Source organism: Biomphalaria glabrata, chromosome 5, assembly GCF_947242115.1.
Source record: "Biomphalaria glabrata chromosome 5, xgBioGlab47.1, whole genome shotgun sequence".
Classification (NCBI taxonomy): Eukaryota; Metazoa; Mollusca; class Gastropoda; family Planorbidae; genus Biomphalaria; species Biomphalaria glabrata.
In genome coordinates this window covers 24,556,667-24,576,255 of record NC_074715.1, presented here as the reverse complement: position 1 = coordinate 24,576,255, position 19,589 = coordinate 24,556,667, and the positions used below count along the sequence as shown (strand labels likewise).

The 19,589-nt window shown below is 40.3% G+C and overlaps 1 protein-coding gene across 5 annotated transcripts in view; it reads left to right on the top strand.

The window, feature by feature from the left end:
• Positions 1 to 2,728: 2,728 nt before the first annotated feature.
• The window catches only part of LOC106050254 (uncharacterized), a 75,972-nt gene continuing 59,111 nt past the window's right edge, over positions 2,729 to 19,589 (top strand). For 4 of the 5 annotated variants that reach the window (XM_056029699.1, XM_056029701.1, XM_056029698.1 and 1 more), the window contains exons 1-7: positions 2,729 to 2,907; positions 3,705 to 3,813; positions 4,951 to 5,067; positions 10,307 to 10,450; positions 15,874 to 15,916; positions 18,431 to 18,503; positions 19,086 to 19,130. In XM_056029699.1, coding sequence (XP_055885674.1) covers positions 4,972 to 5,067; positions 10,307 to 10,450; positions 15,874 to 15,916; positions 18,431 to 18,503; positions 19,086 to 19,130 — 401 coding nt within the window. In that variant the 5' untranslated portion in view covers positions 2,729 to 2,907; positions 3,705 to 3,813; positions 4,951 to 4,971. The remainder of the gene's footprint in view (positions 2,908 to 3,704; positions 3,814 to 4,950; positions 5,068 to 10,306; positions 10,451 to 15,873; positions 15,917 to 18,430; positions 18,504 to 19,085; positions 19,131 to 19,589) is intronic. The other variant, XM_056029697.1, reaches the window with a different exon arrangement.

Genomic DNA, 19,589 nt, shown 5'->3' with positions numbered 1-19,589 from the left:
TCTCTGTTTACTTCAAACAGAAGCAGGGGCCTAGAGTCTGTTTACTTCAAACAGAAGCAAGGGCCTAGAGTCTCTGTTTACTTCAAACAGAAGCAGGGGCCTAGAGTCTGTTTACTTCAAACAGAAGCAGGGGCCTAGAGTCTCTGTTTACTTCAAACAGAAGCAGGGGCCTAGAGTCTGTTTACTTCAAACAGAAGCAGGGGCCTAGAGTCTCTGTTTACTTCAAACAGAAGCAGGGGCCTAGAGTCTGTTTACTTCAAACAGCAGCAGGGGCCTAGAGTCTCTGTTTACTTCAAACAGAAGCAAGGGCCTAGAGTCTCTGTTTACTTCAAACAGAAGCAAGGGCCTAGAGTCTGTTTACTTCAAACAGAAGCAAGGGCCTAGAGTCTGTTTACTTTAAACAGAAGCAGGGCCTAGAGTCTCTGTTTACTTCAAACAGAAGCAAAGCCATAGAGTGTTTACTTCAAACAGAAGCAGGGGCCTAGAGTCTCTGTTTACTTCAAACAGGGGCCTAGAGTCTGTTTACTTCAAACAGAAGCAAGGGCCTAGAGTGTCTGTTTACTTCAAACAGAAGCAAGGGCCTAGAGTCTCTGTTTACTTCAAACAGAAGCAGGGGCCTAGAGTCTCTGTTTACTTCAAACAGAAGCAGGGGCCTAGAGTCTGTTTACTTCAAACAGAAGCAGGGGCCTAGAGTCTCTGTTTACTTCAAACAGAAGCAGGGGCCTAGAGTCTGTTTACTTCAAACAGAAGCAGGGGCCTAAAGTCTGTTTACTTCAAACAGCAGCAGGGGCCAAGAGTCTCTGTTTACTTCAAACAGGGGCCTAGAGTCTCTGTTTACTTCAAACAGAAGCAGGGGCCTAGAGTCTCTGTTTACTTCAAACAGAAGCAGGGGCCTAGAGTCTGTTTACTTCAAACAGAAGCAGGGGCCTAGAGTCTGTTTACTTCAAACAGCAGCAGGGGCCAAGAGTCTCTGTTTACTTCAAACAGGGGCCTAGAGTCTCTGTTTACTTCAAACAGAAGCAGGGGCCTAGAGTCTCTGTTTACTTCAAACAGAAGCAAGGGCCTAGAGTCTCTGTTTACTTCAAACAGAAGCAAGGGCCTAGAGTCTCTGTTTACTTCAAACAGAAGCAGGGGCCTAGAGTCTGTTTACTTCAAACAGAAGCAGGGGCCTAGAGTCTGTTTACTTCAAACAGCAGCAGGGGCCTAGAGTCTCTGTTTACTTCAAACAGAAGCAAGGGCCATAGAGTCTCTGTTTACTTCAAACAGAAGCAGGGGCCTAGAGTCTCTGTTTACTTCAAACAGAAGCAAGGGCCTAGAGTCTCTGTTTACTTCAAACAGAAGCAGGGGCCTAGAGTCTCTGTTTACTTCAAACAGAAGCAAGGGCCTAGAGTCTGTTTACTTCAAACAGGGGCCTAGAGTCTCTGTTTACTTCAAACAGAAGCAGGGGCCTAGAGTCTCTGTGTTTACTTCAAACAGAAGCAAGGGCCTAGAGTCTCTGTTTACTTCAAACAGAAGCAAGGGCCTAGAGTCTCTGTTTACTTCAAACAGAAGCAAGGGCCTAGAGTCTCTGTTTATTTCAAACAGAAGCAAGGGCCTAGAGTCTCTGTTTACTTCAAACAGAAGCAAGGGCCTAGAGTCTCTGTTTACTTCAAACAGAAGCAAGGGCCTAGAGTCTCTGTTTATTTCAAACAGAAGCAAGGGCCTAGAGTCTCTGTTTACTTCAAACAGAAGCAAGGGCCTAGAGTCTCTGTTTACTTCAAACAGAAGCAAGGGCCTAGAGTCTGTTTACTTCAAACAGGGGCCTAGAGTCTCTGTTTACTTCAAACAGAAGCAGGGGCCTAGAGTCTCTGTTTACTTCAAACAGAAGCAAGGGCCTAGAGTTTCTGTTTACTTCAAACAGAAGCAGGGGCCTAGAGTCTCTCTGCCTTATGTTTTTTTTTTTACACAAAACTATAATAATAATAATAATAATTATAGCTTCTATATAGCGCTACTTTCATGCTTAAAGCATGCTCAGAGCGCTTTAGTCCAATCTCATTTGTGGGTGTCGATACTCGAGGACCCTTCATAGATCGCCAAGCCAAGTTCAAGCGTACTTAGCCTCTCGACCACACTTCCCACAATCTAGTGTCTCGTGATTTTTTTTTTTTTTTTGAGCTTTTTTTTGTCCTACCCTCGAACTATTTACACTAAAAGAATCTAAAACTGGACAGCATAAAGAAATGCTACAGATATGACGAGTATAGGCCCATTATATATGATTACCTATTTTTCAATCATTTAAATACCTGAAGATGTATTGTACGTTTTTTTTTTGAGGACCAACCTTAAAACAATAGTCACTAATACAACAACAAAAATGTTCTCAAGGTATAATGCTAAAGGGAAAACTAAAGCATCTCTATGGGCAAAAAAAATCCTTTTTAAATTGAATAAAGACTTATATTGTGAATTCTGAGTTCTCAGACTGTTGAGAATCGTTGAATTGGACAAGGCAACCTTGTGGACATAGTTTTCTACCATAGAAAGATAAGGTCGTCCTTTGTACACAAGATTTATTGCCATTGTTTAACTAGCAAACTGCAGCTCAATAAATGGAAAGGACACAGAATAGGTTGTGCCAGTCAAGGTTAGTTGCACCATTCCCTCTCCAGGCTATCCCCTCCCCCACTTTCTCTATCCAATAATCATATAAAAGGTTTGCTGGCTTGTTTGCTGCTGGATCTCGGGTGTGGTTAGTATGTGTTCAGGTGGTGGCCATTACAGTTTCATTAGAATATGAACAACTCCATATTAAATAAAAGATGTTTCAGCTGGACAGAAAGACAAGTTGAATGTGGAAGAACATTCTAAAACATATTTCCTCATGGAGTAACACATTGGGAAACGAGTGCTGCTCTTAGTCCAGTGAGTAGTCCATGGAGTTCAAATATTTAAAAAAAAATAAAGCTTATATTAAGTGTAATAGTATCAATTATTTTGAATCAATCATGTAATTAGTTTGTAATAGATCTAGACTACCAATCTGAGCACTTGGAAATATTTCTACAAATTGATTATGTTTAGCGCAATTTCATGCCATTAGCTTGCTCAATGTGCTTTGTTCATATTGCCATTAGCTTGCTCAATGTGCTTTGTTCATATTGCCATTAGCATGCTCAATGTGCTTTGTTCATATTGCCATTAGCTTGCTCAATGTGCTTTGTTCATATCACTTAGGGGGAAAAAAAGGAGGGGGGGGGGGTATCTGAGAAAAGACTTTTAAAAGAAAAAAAAAACAAGCAAAATGCAAGAAATACTTAAAAAAAAAACACAACAAAGCTTATATTAAGTGTATCAAATAGTTTAGATCAGTCATGTAATTAAATTTGTAAAAAAAGTTTAATTAAAGGGGACTAATTCAGCTTATACCACCACTTCAATCAAGTCCTCTTTCTTTTCCTTGTTTGAGATACCTAAAAAGTAATTTATTACCAATTATTAATTAACTAATTGGTTAAATTTTTAAAAAATTGATTCTTGTTTTGTCAGGTAAAAGAAAAAAATTAATTCATGTTTTTTTTAGGTGTATTGTATAATTGTGCAAAGTTTCAACTTGATCCGAGAACGGGAAATAGAAGAAATAAAGTGTACAAAATCCCACCCAGAGGGAGTTAATATAAGCTTTGTAATAAAATATCAACTACCATTACTTTATTCCCCAGTAAATCTACTTATGAATTCAGATTGTTGTCATCTCCTGAGATAAAACTTACGACGCAGAGAATGCTTTCACTGGGTGGCTGGCTAGTCGAATAAGTTCTTGGATAGACGGTAAGAATGTCATCAGCCACAGGAGGAGATCATGCTGGCAGAAAAAAAAATTGAAAAAAAAAAAAGACAATCTTTTAGCATTGTTGATTTGGCTGTATGAAGTAAAGTAAAGCTCCCCTTTCAGACCTTGCGATCTATAGGGCAGATGATGTAAAGGTAATCTGTTTTTATGGCCTACAGTTAACGAGGGTGTCATGTGGCCAGCACAATAACCAACTGCCTTTACTTTTCCCCAACTAGTGCCAGATGCCCATTTGAGTTGACTAAACACACAGGTGCCCAAAGATCCCGAAATAAAAAAATCTCAGTCTTCACCAGGATTCGAACTCGGAACCCCCGGTTCGGAAACCAAGCCACTACTCCCCACGTCTGTTTAGTAGTATGTGTTATTTCGAGTCCATTGGTATTCACTTCTTCTATTTTATAGGCTATACTGTAGAAAATAAACTTTTAGCATCATTGATTTGGCTGGATAATCCCCATTGATTTGGCTGGATACTCCCCATTATTTCTCGACTCTTTTGATAAATGATATAATATTTATATCTTTAGTTTTTTAAATTTCGTTCACTGATTATGGTATTTACTGCAGGTATGGTAATATTTCACTGGCACAAAGACTTAGACTAAATAGACATTATAAAAACATCGTATATCACTCAAACACAGCTACCATCTCTTGAAGAGCTTTTTCATGAAAGATGCCTTTCCAAAACACTCACGATTCTTAAAGATAACCTGCACTCATTAAAACCACTGTTACATAAGATCTAAAAGAAGTGGTCGTCTCCTTTCCATTAGAACTAAAACAGAAAGATTTAAAAACTCCTTCATCCCACTTTCGGTCAGTGTTACAAGATCATCTGTTGTCATCGAGAAGTACATAGAAATTTATAAAGTGCTTGTTATGAGTGTGTATGTGTTTCGTGTATGAATGTCGTTCGTATTTGCATCTATATTGTTATTGTACAGTAGTTACGCTGATGTTGTCAATTGTAGTCAAATTGAATTTCCATTTGATTGGATAAATAGAAATTATCTTACCTTATATTATTAATTATCAACTTTTGTATGGCTGAGTTTTGAATAGGTGGAAAATTGTATTACACAATAATTCTATTTTAATGTTCATTCCAGGCAGGAATAAAAGGAACTAGAATGTCATTACGTAGATCTTTGTCATTCTCCAGACCCAGTGAGAAGCAGTGCAGTGTTTCTTTATTGGATGGAACAAGCATTGATCTACCCTTTAAAGTAAATAGTTCATAAGTATTTCAAGAGATCTACCCAATATTTCTGTACTATTCCAATCGATTTCACCATCAATTATTTATTGACACTTTCATTTCTTTTTTTATGTGTGAAAACTTGTTTGTATTATAACTGTTGTGTTTTTGTTGTTGTTGGAATTGTCACCTTAAGAAATCTGTGAATGAACTTTTTAATAGCTTATAAATAGCATTTCCTTCAAAAGAAAAGATAATTACTCCCCCTTATTTGACAGTAAGTAATTCAAATGTTTTTCTTTATCATCACAGTATCTCATCAGCGAACGTTTTTGTGACTAGTTAGATTTTATTGAGACGATCTGTTTATCTATTATGTAGATATAGTTTTAGAAAATTCTAGGTCAGCTCACAGTTTTAGACAGCTGCAATATCCAATATTAGGAATGTCTGATACAGACAAAAGGTATATCGAAAACAAAATGCATTATCTATGATTTTTTTAAAAACTTTATTTGACGAAGTTTTGCTAACTAGACTTACTACATCGCACTTATGTTTCTATTGACAACTTTGTTAATGTTGTGTTGAGTTTACATCTTCCAATTTAGTGTTAATTTATATTATTTTTGGGTAACATCGCACTAGTGTAGACCTACCAATCCACATCACACATGTGTAGACCTACCAATCCACGACATCACACAAGTGTAGCCCTACTAATCCACATCACACAAGTGGAGCCCTACTAACCCATGACATCACACATGTGTAGCCTTTCCAATCCACGACATCACACATGTGTAGCCCTACTAATCCACATCACACAAGTGGAGCCCTACTAACCCATGACATCACACATGTGTAGCCCTACTAATCCACATCACACAAGTGGAGCCCTACTAACCCATGACATCACACATGTGTAGCTCTACTAATCCACATCACACAAGTGGAGCCCTACTAACCCATGACATCACACATGTGTAGCCTTTCCAATCCACGACATCACACATGTGTAGCCCTACTAATCCACATCACACAAGTGGAGCCCTACTAACCCATGACATCACACATGTGTAGCCCTACTAATCCACATCACACAAGTGGAGCCCTACTAACCCATGACATCACACATGTGTAGCCCTACTAATCCACATCACACAAGTGGAGCCCTACTAACCCATGACATCACACATGTGTAGCCCTACTAATCCACATCACACAAGTGGAGCCCTACTAACCCATGACATCACACATGTGTAGCCCTACTAATCCACATCACACAAGTGGAGCCCTACTAACCCATGACATCACACATGTGTAGCCCTACTAATCCACATCACACAAGTGGAGCCCTACTAACCCATGACATCACACATGTGTAGCTCTACTAATCCACATCACACAAGTGGAGCCCTACTAACCCATGACATCACACATGTGTAGCCTTTCCAATCCACGACATCACACATGTGTAGCCCTACTAATCCACATCACACAAGTGGAGCCCTACTAACCCATGACATCACACATGTGTAGCCCTACTAATCCACATCACACAAGTGGAGCCCTACTAACCCATGACATCACACATGTGTAGCCTTTCCAATCCACCACATCACACATGTGTAGCCCTACTTATCCACGACATCACACAAGTGTAGCCCTACTAATCCACATCACACATGTGTAGCCCTACTAATCCACATCACACAAGTGTAGACCTACCAGTCTACCACATCACACAAGTGTAGCCCTACTAATCCACGACATCACACAAGTGTAGCCATACTAATCCACATCACACATGTGTAGTCCTACTAATTCACGACATCACACAAGTGTAGCCCTACTAATCCACATCACACAAGTGTAGACCTACCAATCTACCACATCACACAAGTGTAGCCCTACTAATCCACATCACACAAGTGGAGCCATACTAACCCATGACATCACACATGTGTAGCCCTACTAATCCACATCACACAAGTGTAGCCCTACTAACCCATGACATCACACATGTGTAGCCTTTCCAATCCACGACATCACACATGTGTAGCCCTACTAATCCACATCACACAAGTGTAGTCCTACTAATCCACATCACACATGTGTAGCCTTTCCAATCCACGACATCACACAAGTGGAGCCCTACTTACCCATGACATCACACATGTGTAGCCCTACTAATCCACATCACACAAGTGGAGCCCTACTAACCCAATGACATCACACATGTGTAGCCCTACTAATCCACATCACACAAGTGGAGCCCTACTAACCCATGACATCACACATGTGTAGCCTTTCCAATCCACGACATCACACATGTGTAGCCCTACTAACCCATGACATCACACATGTGTAGCCTTTCCAATCCACGACATCACACATGTGTAGCCCTACTAATCCACATCACACAAGTGGAGCCCTACTAACCCATGACATCACACATGTGTAGCCTTTCCAATCCACCACATCACACATGTGTAGCCCTACTAATCCACGACATAACACAAGTGTAGCCCTACCAATCCACCACATCACACATGTGTAGCCCTACTTATCCACGACATCACACAAGTGTAGCCCTACTAATCCACATCACACATGTGTAGCCCTACTAATCCACATCACACAAGTGTAGACCTACCAGTCTACCACATCACACAAGTGTAGCCCTACTAATCCACATCACACAAGTGTAGACCTACCAGTCTACCACATCACACAAGTGTAGCCATACTAATCCACATCACACATGTGTAGTCCTACTAATTCACGACATCACACAAGTGTAGCCCTACTAATCCACATCACACAAGTGTAGACCTACCAATCCACCACATCACACAAGTGTAGCCCTACTAATCCACGACATCACACAAGTGTAGCCATACTAATCCACATCACACATGTGTAGTCCTACTAATTCATGACATCACACATGTGTAGTCCTACTAATTCACGACATCACACATGTGTAGCCCTACTAATCCACGACATCACACAAGTGTAGCCCTACTAATCCACGACATCACACAAGTGTAGCCCTACTAATCCACGTTCGTTAAAATATAGAGCTGCGAATATTTCTCTTGAAGTGCTTGCCTGATTTTTCAATCATATTATATAATTTTAAATGAGTTCTTCTAAATATTGAGTTAGCAATACTATTTTACAGTGGCGTAGCTAGGGTGGGGAGAGGAGAGGGGAGAATTTGAAGATCCTCCCGGCCCGCACTTGAGGGGGGCCCCCAAATGAGTATCTGAAATTTTTAAACAAAATTAAATATTACGTCACTGCCATGTAATCTTGCTTTTCACGTTGTTATATAAGTTAGTGACCCTGTTGTATGTTTTCCACACAGGTTATTAACACTTTACGTGCGGGGTTACTCTCAATTTCAAGGAGTAGCTTCCATAGTGCTGACTAGTGCCGTGCTACTCTCAGGATGTAACTTGTTATATAGGGTAGTTTATTTCATCATCCTTATCATTTAAGAAGAAACCTGATATAAGCACTGAAAACAAAGGCGACTGGAAGAAAAGTATCACTATTCAGATGACTCATACAAAGATACAGCAGTCGAAGAAGTGAAAATGTCTCTTTATGAGAGAAGTAGTGCTGAAGAGACTCCAGAAGAATACCTTTTTACCAATCAGAGAAAACATCTGAAGTAAGTGATGATGAGTCAAGTGATGGTCTTCCAAAATCACTTTCTCCAGAAGTGGAAGACGCTGTAATTAAGTACAAAGACTTCGGATATATCCTACCTTTAATTTTATCTGAGGATTTGTGAGCAAAATTCACTTACAGGGTAGCTTATTTTTCCAAAACAAAGATGAACGGTATTTGTTTCCAGTAGAGTTTACCCAAAATAAATCACGAAATTTGACATCATGGTTTACTAGAAAGCTTCCAACAGGAGAAATTTGCAACCAATCTTGGCTCCTCTTCTCTCCACACTTTGGATGTCTATTTTGTTTTGCATGTGTACTGTTTTCTGAGGCATCAGAAAAGACATCTAGTGCATTGAGCAAACCTGGAGTTGGTTTCACCAAATGGAAGAAACCTGAGAGATTGAAAGAACATGAAGAAGGAGTCCATCACATACAAGCTTTTTTTTAAGTGGAAGTTAGAAGAAGAAAAGCTTAAGGCAGAACCAGATGAACTTTCACATATGTTTCATGCCAAATTTTGAAAAATCAGCAGTATTGGAGAGAAATTCTGAAGCGTGTAGCAGGAACTATTAAGTACTTTGCAAAACAAACTCAAGCTTACAAGGTCACAACGAAAAACTGAATTCACCCAATCCTGGGAACTTCCTAGCATCTTTGAAATTTCTTGCAGAATTTGATGAAGTTACGAAACACCACTTACATAGAATCGAATATGGGAAGACACATTATTTGTCACCAGAAATTAAAAATGAGTTCATAAACTTGATGGGCAATAAAGTTAGGGAATCAATTGTTGGGAAAGTAAAGCCAGTTTGCAGAAACGTCTCTTTGACATAAATCCAAAGGCAACATTTCTGAACTGTGATAATCACTCTCTGAACCTGGCAGCTCTTCATTCTGCTGAGATAAATTCAGCAATTGTCACCTTTTTTTTGGAACTGTACAACTTTTTTTTCCAATTCACCCCAGAGATGGGCCAAACTGAAAGAAGCTGGAGCCTGGAGTTTAAAAAAGGAGAGTAATACATGGTGGTCCACAAGAGAAAAAGCTACGTCGGCAGTTTCCTTGCATCTCGACAAAATCATCAAGCTGTTGGAGAAACTTTCTGAATCAACAACTGAAAGAAGAATGGACACTAGAAGCAGTGCACAGAATCTTCTTCGTGCAGTGGAAAATTATGATTTTTTTTTGCTTATCTGGAATTCTGGTCAAGTACATTATCTCATGTCATGATGTCTAATGTCAAAATGCAAGGGGCCCCCAAAGAGGTCAATCCCCCCCTGGCCCCCAAATCCCTAGCTACTCCCCTGCTATTTTTGTCTTATGACTTTGACTAGATCTATGTTTGATAGGCTGAACTATCTAATTATCTTTATGACTTTGACTAGATCTATGTTTGATAGGCTGAACTATCTAATTATCTTTATGACTTTGACTAGATCTATGTTTGATTGGCTGAACTATCTAATTATCTTTATGACTTTGACTAGATCTATGTTTGATAGGCTGAACTATCTAATACAGATAACGATTGGTACAAATAAATGCATTGGGTTGGTCTATATTTTGTGCTCGCAGGAAGACACCTTTGGCAGTGCTTTGTTCAATAAAGTGTGCGAACATCTATGTCTCAGTGAGAAGGACTACTTTGGCTTGACCTACTCTGACGAAAGGGACAAGGACACCACTGCCACTAAATACGTGGGCCATTTAAAAACAAAGGTTGGTGATATTGTCTGTCTGTTACTATTTGAACATTTGAAACTATTAATGTTTTAAATTTAATAATAAAAAGGGGGGCTGCAGACAGTGCAGAGGAAATCTTAGGACATCAATGTAGTGGACTTGTTTTGGACATCAATGTAGTAGACTTGTTTTGGACATCAATGTAGTAGACTTGTTTTGGACATCAATGTAGTGGACTTGTTTTGGACATCAATGTAGTGGACTTGTTTTGGACATCAATGTAGTGGACTTGTTTTGGACATCAATGTAGTGGACTTGTTTTGGACATCAATGTAGTGGACTTGTTTTGGACATCAATGTAGTGGACTTGTTTTGGACATCAATGTAGTGGACTTGTTTTGGACATCAATGTAGTGGACTTGTTTTGGACATCAATGTAGTGGACTTGTTTTGGACATCAATGTAGTGGACTTGTTTTGGACATCAATGTAGTGGACTTGTTTTGGACATCAATGTAGTGGACTTGTTTTGGACATCAATGTAGTGGACTTGTTTTGGACATCAATGTAGTGGACTTGTTTTGGACATCAATGTAGTGGACTTGTTTTGGACATCAATGTAGTGGACTTGTTTTGGACATCAATGTAGTGGACTTGTTTTGGACATCAATGTAGTAGACTTGTTTTGGACATCAATGTAGTGGACTTGTTTTGGACATCAATGTAGTAGACTTGTTCTCTTAACGTTCTTGCTTACAGTTTTCTTTGGGGGGGTGTATGGAGGGGGGGGGGGGTCACAACATGAGCTAACCGCACCGACAATAGTGGCACCGCTGATCGGACGATTGTTAGATGAATATTCAATATCATACTTGGAGTCAACGTAAACATTTTCATAGCTGAGTATAGAATAATACTGTACATACATATTAAATTTTCTGTGCAAATCTATCATTTTCTTGACACAGTTTGAGAATCGCAGCTCCACAGGTTAAGAGACACTGTTATAGATAAAATGAATGTTTTACCCAATCATTACAAAAAGCAATTAAAATCGCCTGTGCTCCCACATGGATTCCATACAGTGTAGTAGTAGGCTACTATTTATCCCTAAACTCATCACATTACAAGAAAAATATAATAAAAAAGATTTTTTTTACAAAATCAAAGCTTATATTAAGTGTAATTGTATCAATTAGCTTGGATCAGTCATGTAATTAAATTTGTATTAGATCTAGACGAACAAGACTGAATCGGTGCGATAAGAAATATTATTACGGATTGTTTTTGTTTAGCGCAATTGGATGCTTTTAGCTTTCTCACTGCGCTATGCGCTATGATCCTATCACTTTCTCACTGCGCTATGCGCTATGATCCTATCACTTTCTCAATGTGCTATGATCCTATCACTTTCTCAATGTGCTATGATCCTATCACTTTCTCAATGTGCTATGATCCTATCACTTTCTCAATGCGCCATGATCCTATCACTTTCTCACTGCGCTATGATCCTATCACTTTCTTAATGCGCTATGATCCTATCACTTTCTCACTACGCTATGATCCTATCACTTTCTCACTACGCTATGACCCTATCACTTTCTCACTGCGCTATGCGCTATGATCCTATCACTTTCTCACTGCGCTATGATCCTATCACTTTCTCAATGTGCTATGATCCTATCACTTTCTCAATGCGCCATGATCCTATCACTTTCTCACTGCGCTATGCGCTATGATCCTATCACTTTCTCACTGCGCTATGCGCTATGATCCTATCACTTTCTCACTGCGCTATGCGCTATGATCCTATCACTTTCTCACTGCGCTATGCGCTATGATCCTATCACTTTCTCAATGTGTTATGATCCTATCACTTTCTCAATGTGCTATGCGCTATGATCCTATCACTTTCTCACTGCGCTATGCGCTATGATCCTATCACTTTCTCACTGCGCTATGATCCTATCACTTTCTCACTGCGCTATGATCCTATCACTTTCTCAATACGCTATGCGCTATGATCCTATCACTTTCTCACTGCGCTATGCGCTATGATCCTATCACTTTCTCACTGCGCTATGATCCTATCACTTTCTCAATGTGCTATGATCCTATCACTTTCTCAATGTGCTATGCGCTATGATCCTATCACTTTCTCACTGCGCTATGATCCTATCACTTTCTCACTGCGCTATGCGCTATGATCCTATCACTTTCTCACTGCGCTATGCGCTATGATCCTATCACTTTCTCACTGCGCTATGCGCTATGATCCTATCACTTTCTCAATGCGCTATGATCCTATCACTTTCTCACTGCGCTATGCGCTATGATCCTATTACTTTCTCACTGCGCTATGCGCTATGATCCTATTACTTTCTCAATGCGCTATGATCCTATCACTTTCTCACTGCGCTATGATCCTATCACTTTCTCACTGCGCTATGATCCTATCACTTTCTCACTGCGCTATGATCCTATCACTTTCTCAATGCGCTATGATCCTATCACTTGTCTAGACCAGTTGGGAAAAAGTATGGGTGGGGGAGAGAAAGAAGGGGATATCCTGTAAATGTCACGTGATCGCCTTTAAAAATACATTTTCTCAAAAAAAAGTTGTACGACTTGAACTCGAAGCCTCTCCTCAGGCTGTCACACTAGCCACAGCCTCCTCAGCGCTGTTACACTAGCCACAGCCTCCTCAGCACTGTTACACTAGCCACAGCCTCCTCATGCTGTCACACTAGCCACAGCCTCCTCAGGCTGTCACACTAGCCACAGCCTCCTCAGGCTGTCACACTAGCCACAGCCTCCTCAGCGCTGTTACACTAGCCACAGCCTCCTCATGCTGTCACACTAGCCACAGCCTCCTCAGGCTGTCACACTAGCCACAGCCTCCTCAGCGCTGTTACACTAGCCACAGCCTCCTCATGCTGTCACACTAGCCACAGCCTCCTCAGGCTGTCACACTAGCCACAGCCTCCTCAGGCTGTTACACTAGCCACAGCCTCCTCATGCTGTTACACTAGCCACAGCCTCCTCAGGCTGTTACACTAGCCACAGCCTCCTCATGCTGTCACACTAGCCACAGCCTCCTCAGGCTGTTACACTAGCCACAGCCTCCTCATGCTGTCACACTAGCCACAGCCTCCTCATGCTGTTACACTAGCCACAGCCTCATCAGGCTGTTACACTAGCCACAGCCTCCTCATGCTGTCACACTAGCCACAGCCTCCTCAGGCTGTTACACTAGCCACAGCCTCCTCAGGCTGTTACACTAGCCACAGCCTCCTCAGGCTGTTACACTAGCCACAGCCTCCTCAGGCTGTCACACTAGCCACAGCCTCCTCAGGCTGTTACACTAGCCACAGCCTCCTCAGGCTGTTACACTAGCCACAGCCTCCTCAGGCTGTCACACTAGCCACAGCCTCCTCAGGCTGTCACACTAGCCACAGCCTCCTCAGGCTGTTACACTAGCCACAGCCTCCTCAGGCTGTCACACTAGCCACAGCCTCCTCAGGCTGTTACACTAGCCACAGCCTCCTCAGGCTGTCACACTAGCCACAGCCTCCACAGGCTGTCACACTAGCCACAGCCTCCTCAGGCTGTTACACTAGCCACAGCCTCCTCAGGCTGTCACACTAGCCACAGCCTCCTCAGGCTGTTACACTAGCCACCAGCAAAGTGTTTAGATATTGACACTTGGCTTTCACCCCTTTATAGGTACCACCCGGCGTATTCCAAAGTCTGATATCATGTGTAACTGGTATAATATAGGGTACACGTTTCTTGTTTGAAGTGTGGTGTGTTTGTACTCTTGATTTATGAGAAAGCAATAACTTAATGATAGTGTGTTTTTTTTAATATTGAAGTTTTGCTTTGACTTGTTTAAATGTATCTTATTCTATTTTGAATTAAGTTTTGAAACTGATCTATAAAGGCGCACACTTTTGGATTTAAGTTTGTTGGGGGGGTGGAGGAGGGGGTTAATTAAGTCTTTACTGTCCAACAGAAACATAATGCATTGTGGACAGAAGTCTATGATATCACAGTGTCAATGGGCGTAGTTTGGGTATCACTCATTCTGGTTATAAAGTTAGGTGGCATTTCTGTTTTTTTTTTGCTTGTTAGGTGGTATTTCTGTTTTGTTTGCTAGTAAGGTGGCAGTTCTGTTTTGTTTAGTAGCCTAGTTAGATGGCAGTTATGTTTTGTTTGCCAGTTAGATGGCAGTTATGTTTTGTTTGCCAGTTAGGTGGCGGTTCTGTTTTGTTTGCTTGTTAGGTGGCAGTTCTTTTTTGTTTGCTTGTTAGGTGGCAGTGCTGTTTTGTTTGCTAGTTAGATGGCAGTTCTGTTTTTTTGGCTAGTTAGGTGGCAGTTCTGTTTTGTTTGCTTGTTAGGTGGCAGTTATGTTTTGTTTGTCAGTTAGGTGGCAGTGCTGTTTTGTTTGCTAGTTAGATGGCAGTTCTGTTTTGTTTGACAGTTAGATGGCAGTTATGTTTTGTTTGCTAGTAAGGTGGCAGTTCTGTTTTGTTGGCTAGTTAGGTGGCAGTTCTGTTTTGTTTGCTAGTTAGGTGGCAGTTCTGTTTTGTTTGCTAGTTAGATGGCAGTTATGTTTTGTTTGCTAGTAAGGTGGCAGTTCTGTTTTGTTTGCTAGTTAGGTGGCAGTTCTGTTTTGTTTGCTAGTTAGGTGGCAGTTATGTTTTGTTTGCTAGTAAGGTGGCAGTTCTGTTTTGTTTGCTAGTTAGGTGGCAGTTCTGTTTTGTTTGCTAGTTAGGTGGCAGTTCTGTTTTGTTTGCTAGTTAGGTGGCAGTTCTGTTTTGTTTGCTAGTTAGGTGGCAGTTCTGTTTTTTCTGGCTAGTTAGGTGGCAGTTCTGTTTTATTGGCTAGTTAGGTGGCAGTTCTGTTTTGTTGGCTAGTTAGGTGGCAGTTCTGTTTTGTTGGCTAGTTAGGTGGCAGTTCTGTTTTGTTGGCTAGTTAGGTGGCAGTTCTGTTTTGTTGGCTAGTTAGGTGGCAGTTCTGGCTATGTTGACTGAGATACCACAAGCTTGAACAGAATCTAAAATTTAATTATTTTTTTCCAAATCAACCAGATAATTTTTAGAGGTATTAACCATTTTAAAATTGTATTAAATGTATGAGCAAATTTCAATGTTCTTCGCCATATATTAATTGAATCTTCACTAAATCTTCTAGGCATGTAACCTAAATCTACAGGAGGAATACACGAACAAGAAGTGAATGTGGGCCGCTCGCTGCGAGATCAGTTTTGTTGTTATTTTAGTCTTCCGTCACTCATTTCAAACTGTTTAGTAGAAATTCATTGTACAAATTGCACACGAAGATATATGCCAAGTTCTTGACAGCAACTACAAAAAAAAAAATACTCTTCGATATACCCTTATTACTATTTTAAGGAAGTACTATTTACCATTAACACTTTTGTGACTTGACTTTCAGCCTTGGTTGAAACTTCACAAGAGGATCTCAGTACAAAACAAAAGTAAGAACCATGACATTTAGAACCATGACATGTTTTTAGTAGAATATTTTAAGAGACCACATCAAATATGCTTAAGATTTGGACTACATTGAAAGTACTAGTGATCTGTTAATATACTAATTCACATATACTACTAATAATAATTTTGGATTTGTTATAGTACCAGACTTGATATTATCCAGACTTGTAGATTTAGTGTGATATGTACCCAGGCTTGTAGATCTAGCGTGATATGTATCCAGACCTGTAGTGTGATGTGTACCCAGACTTGTAGTGTGATATGTATCCAGACCTGTAGTGTGATGTGTACCGAGAGTTGTAGTGTGATATGTATCCAGACCTGTAGTGTGATGTGTACCCAGACTTGTAGTGTGATATGTATCCAGACCTGTAGTGTGATGTGTACCGAGAGTTGTAGTGTGATATGTATCCAGACCTGTAGTGTGATGTGTACCCAGACTTGTAGTGTGATATGTATCCAGACCTGTAGTGTGATGTGTACCGAGAGTTGTAGTGTGATATGTATCCAGACCCGTAGTGTGATGTGTACCCAGACTTGTAGTGTGATATGTATCCAGACCTGTAGTGTGATGTGTACCCAGACTTGTAGTGTGATATGTATCCAGACCTGTAGTGTGATGTGTACCGAGAGTTGTAGTGTGATATGTATCCAGACCCGTAGTGTGATGTGTACCCAGACCTGTAGTGTGATATGTATCCAGACCTGTAGTGTGATGTGTACCCAGACTTGTAGTGTGATATGTATCCAGACCTGTAGTGTGATGTGTACCCAGACTTGTAGTGTGATATTTATCCAGACCTGTAGTGTGATGTGTACCGAGAGTTGTAGTGTGATATGTATCCAGACCTGTAGTGTGATGTGTACCGAGAGTTGTAGTGTGATATGTAGCCAGGCTTGTAGTGTGATGTGTACCGAGAGTTGTAGTGTGATATGTAGCCAGGCTTGTAGTGTGATGTGTACCGAGAGTTGTAGTGTGATATGTAGCCAGGCTTGTAGTGTGATATGTACCGAGAGTTGTAGTGTGATATGTAGCCAGGCTTGTAGTGTGATGTGTACCGAGAGTTGTAGTGTGATATGTAGCCAGGCTTGTAGTGTGATATGTACCGAGAGTTGTAGTGTGATATGTAGCCAGGCTTGTAGTGTGATGTGTACCGAGAGTTGTAGTGTGATATGTATCCAGACCTGTAGTGTGATGTGTACCGAGAGTTGTAGTGTGATATGTATCCAGACCTGTAGTGTGATGTGTACCGAGAGTTGTAGTGTGATATGTATCCAGACCTGTAGTGTGATATGTACACAGACTTGTAGTGTGATATGTATCCAGACCTGTAGTGTGATGTGTACCGAGAGTTGTAGTGTGATATGTATCCAGACCTGTAGTGTGATGTGTACCGAGAGTTGTAGTGTGATATGTAGCCAGGCTTGTAGTGTGATATGTACCGAGAGTTGTAGTGTGATATGTAGCCAGGCTTGTAGTGTGATGTGTACCGAGAGTTGTAGTGTGATATGTATCCAGACCTGTAGTGTGATGTGTACCGAGAGTTGTAGTGTGATATGTATCCAGACCTGTAGTGTGATATGTACACAGACTTGTAGTGTGATATGTATCCAGACCTGTAGTGTGATGTGTACCGAGAGTTGTAGTGTGATATGTATCCAGACCTGTAGTGTGATGTGTACCGAGAGTTGTAGTGTGATATGTAGCCAGGCTTGTAGTGTGATATGTACCGAGAGTTGTAGTGTGATATGTAGCCAGGCTTGTAGTGTGATGTGTACCGAGAGTTGTAGTGTGATATGTATCCAGACCTGTAGTGTGATGTGTACCGAGAGTTGTAGTGTGATATGTATCCAGACCTGTAGTGTGATGTGTACCGAGAGTTGTAGTGTGATATGTATCCAGACCTGTAGTGTGATATGTACACAGACTTGTAGTGTGATATGTATCCAGACCTGTAGTGTGATGTGTACCGAGAGTTGTAGTGTGATATGTATCCAGACCTGTAGTGTGATGTGTACCGAGAGTTGTAGTGTGATATGTAGCCAGGCTTGTAGTGTGATATGTAGCCAGGCTTCTTTAAGAAGCGTATCTACCAGACTCTAAAATAATTTTACGAAGGGCATGAATTAGTATTTCATTATTTTGTTAGAAGAATATTATCTGGTCCACATTCTCAATGATTTAGTCTACCATACGTTTAGTAGTCACGGTATATTTAAAATATTTGTAAAGATTGTGCAATATCATTAGAAGTGTGAATTAGATAAGATAGATAAGATAGATAAAGTAAGATAGATATAAGATAGATAAGGTAGATATAAGATAGATAAGTTAAGATAGAAAAGATAGATCAAGGGGAAAATGTAAGTTCTATGACGCATGAAACTGCATATCAATCTACTTCACACTAAACTAGAATTGAGGTCATTTATTTTCCTGGGATTTTAAAATTCATATTTATGCATTATTATTTTATTTATTTCATTTGTTTTAGATCTGAAATGGGAGTTTGATTTCGCTTTAAAGTTTTATCCGGACGATATTTCAAAGTTAGACAGCATTACACGGTAAGACATAAAGGCTAGGTCTTCGAACCTAGGGCGATGTGGAGTGCAATGTAGGATGCAACATTTGGAAGCAAGCACAACATTGTACACGCTAACATATTTTCGATAAAAACAGGTCTCCCCCATCATGCAAATCACACAGGTATTGGCCCCCCCTGCTCCCCTAGCGCCCATTGCAATATAAAATGTAAAAAAAAAACCATATATAATAGTACATGTACTTAATACTAGATATTAGTGTAAAGCAAGTTTAAAACACGTAGTAGATCATTTTACCATTTTACAGTGTATAGAGATTTCTAATTTCTCTCCCTTGGGTTTATCACAGATTGAATAGTGAGGGACATCTTTATGTACCCTACAGACAATGTTTGAAAGTAATCTCCCCTTCTCCTACCCCACCCCTTTAAAAACTATTGTACAAAGCATAAACTAGAGATGTAAATAATATATGACTATTGTACAGATTCATGAATTAAAATAAAGATTTTTGTTTGAAGCATTTAGAAGCCAACTATTTTAGAATAATTCTTGTTGTCCTGCATTCCTCATAGATGAACGTTTTGTGCACATCTTTTTCAGGCATTTCATTATCCTTCAACTAAGAAAAGATTTGTTGAACAAAAGGTAATAGTCATACTACCAAATGTAAACTGAATACTAAACATTTCAATAGACATTTATCGTCTGCACTACTATACATTCCTGTTATATTCCTAGGAGTAACACAGTTTTGGTATGAACATAGATTTATGTAGGTTTCGTTTTAATAATAATAATTTGCCTATTCTAAAAAAAACTTTATGAAGACAGTTGTTTAGAGTTAGACAATCTACCAAAAATAGGACTCATTGCAAATTTCAGTTAACTTTGCCCCATCGGTAGCCTATTACTTACTTACTTAATCCTGTGTTCTCCCAGGGGAGCATAGGGCTGCAACCACACCTCTCCACCGAACTCGATTCTGAGCAGCTTTCTTCACCTGCTGCTCCCATGTCATTCTAGTACCCTCAGCTTCACTGATGACTGACCTCTTCCAAGTTTGCTTGGGTCTGCCCACTTTCCTCTTTCCTTGTGGGTTCCAGT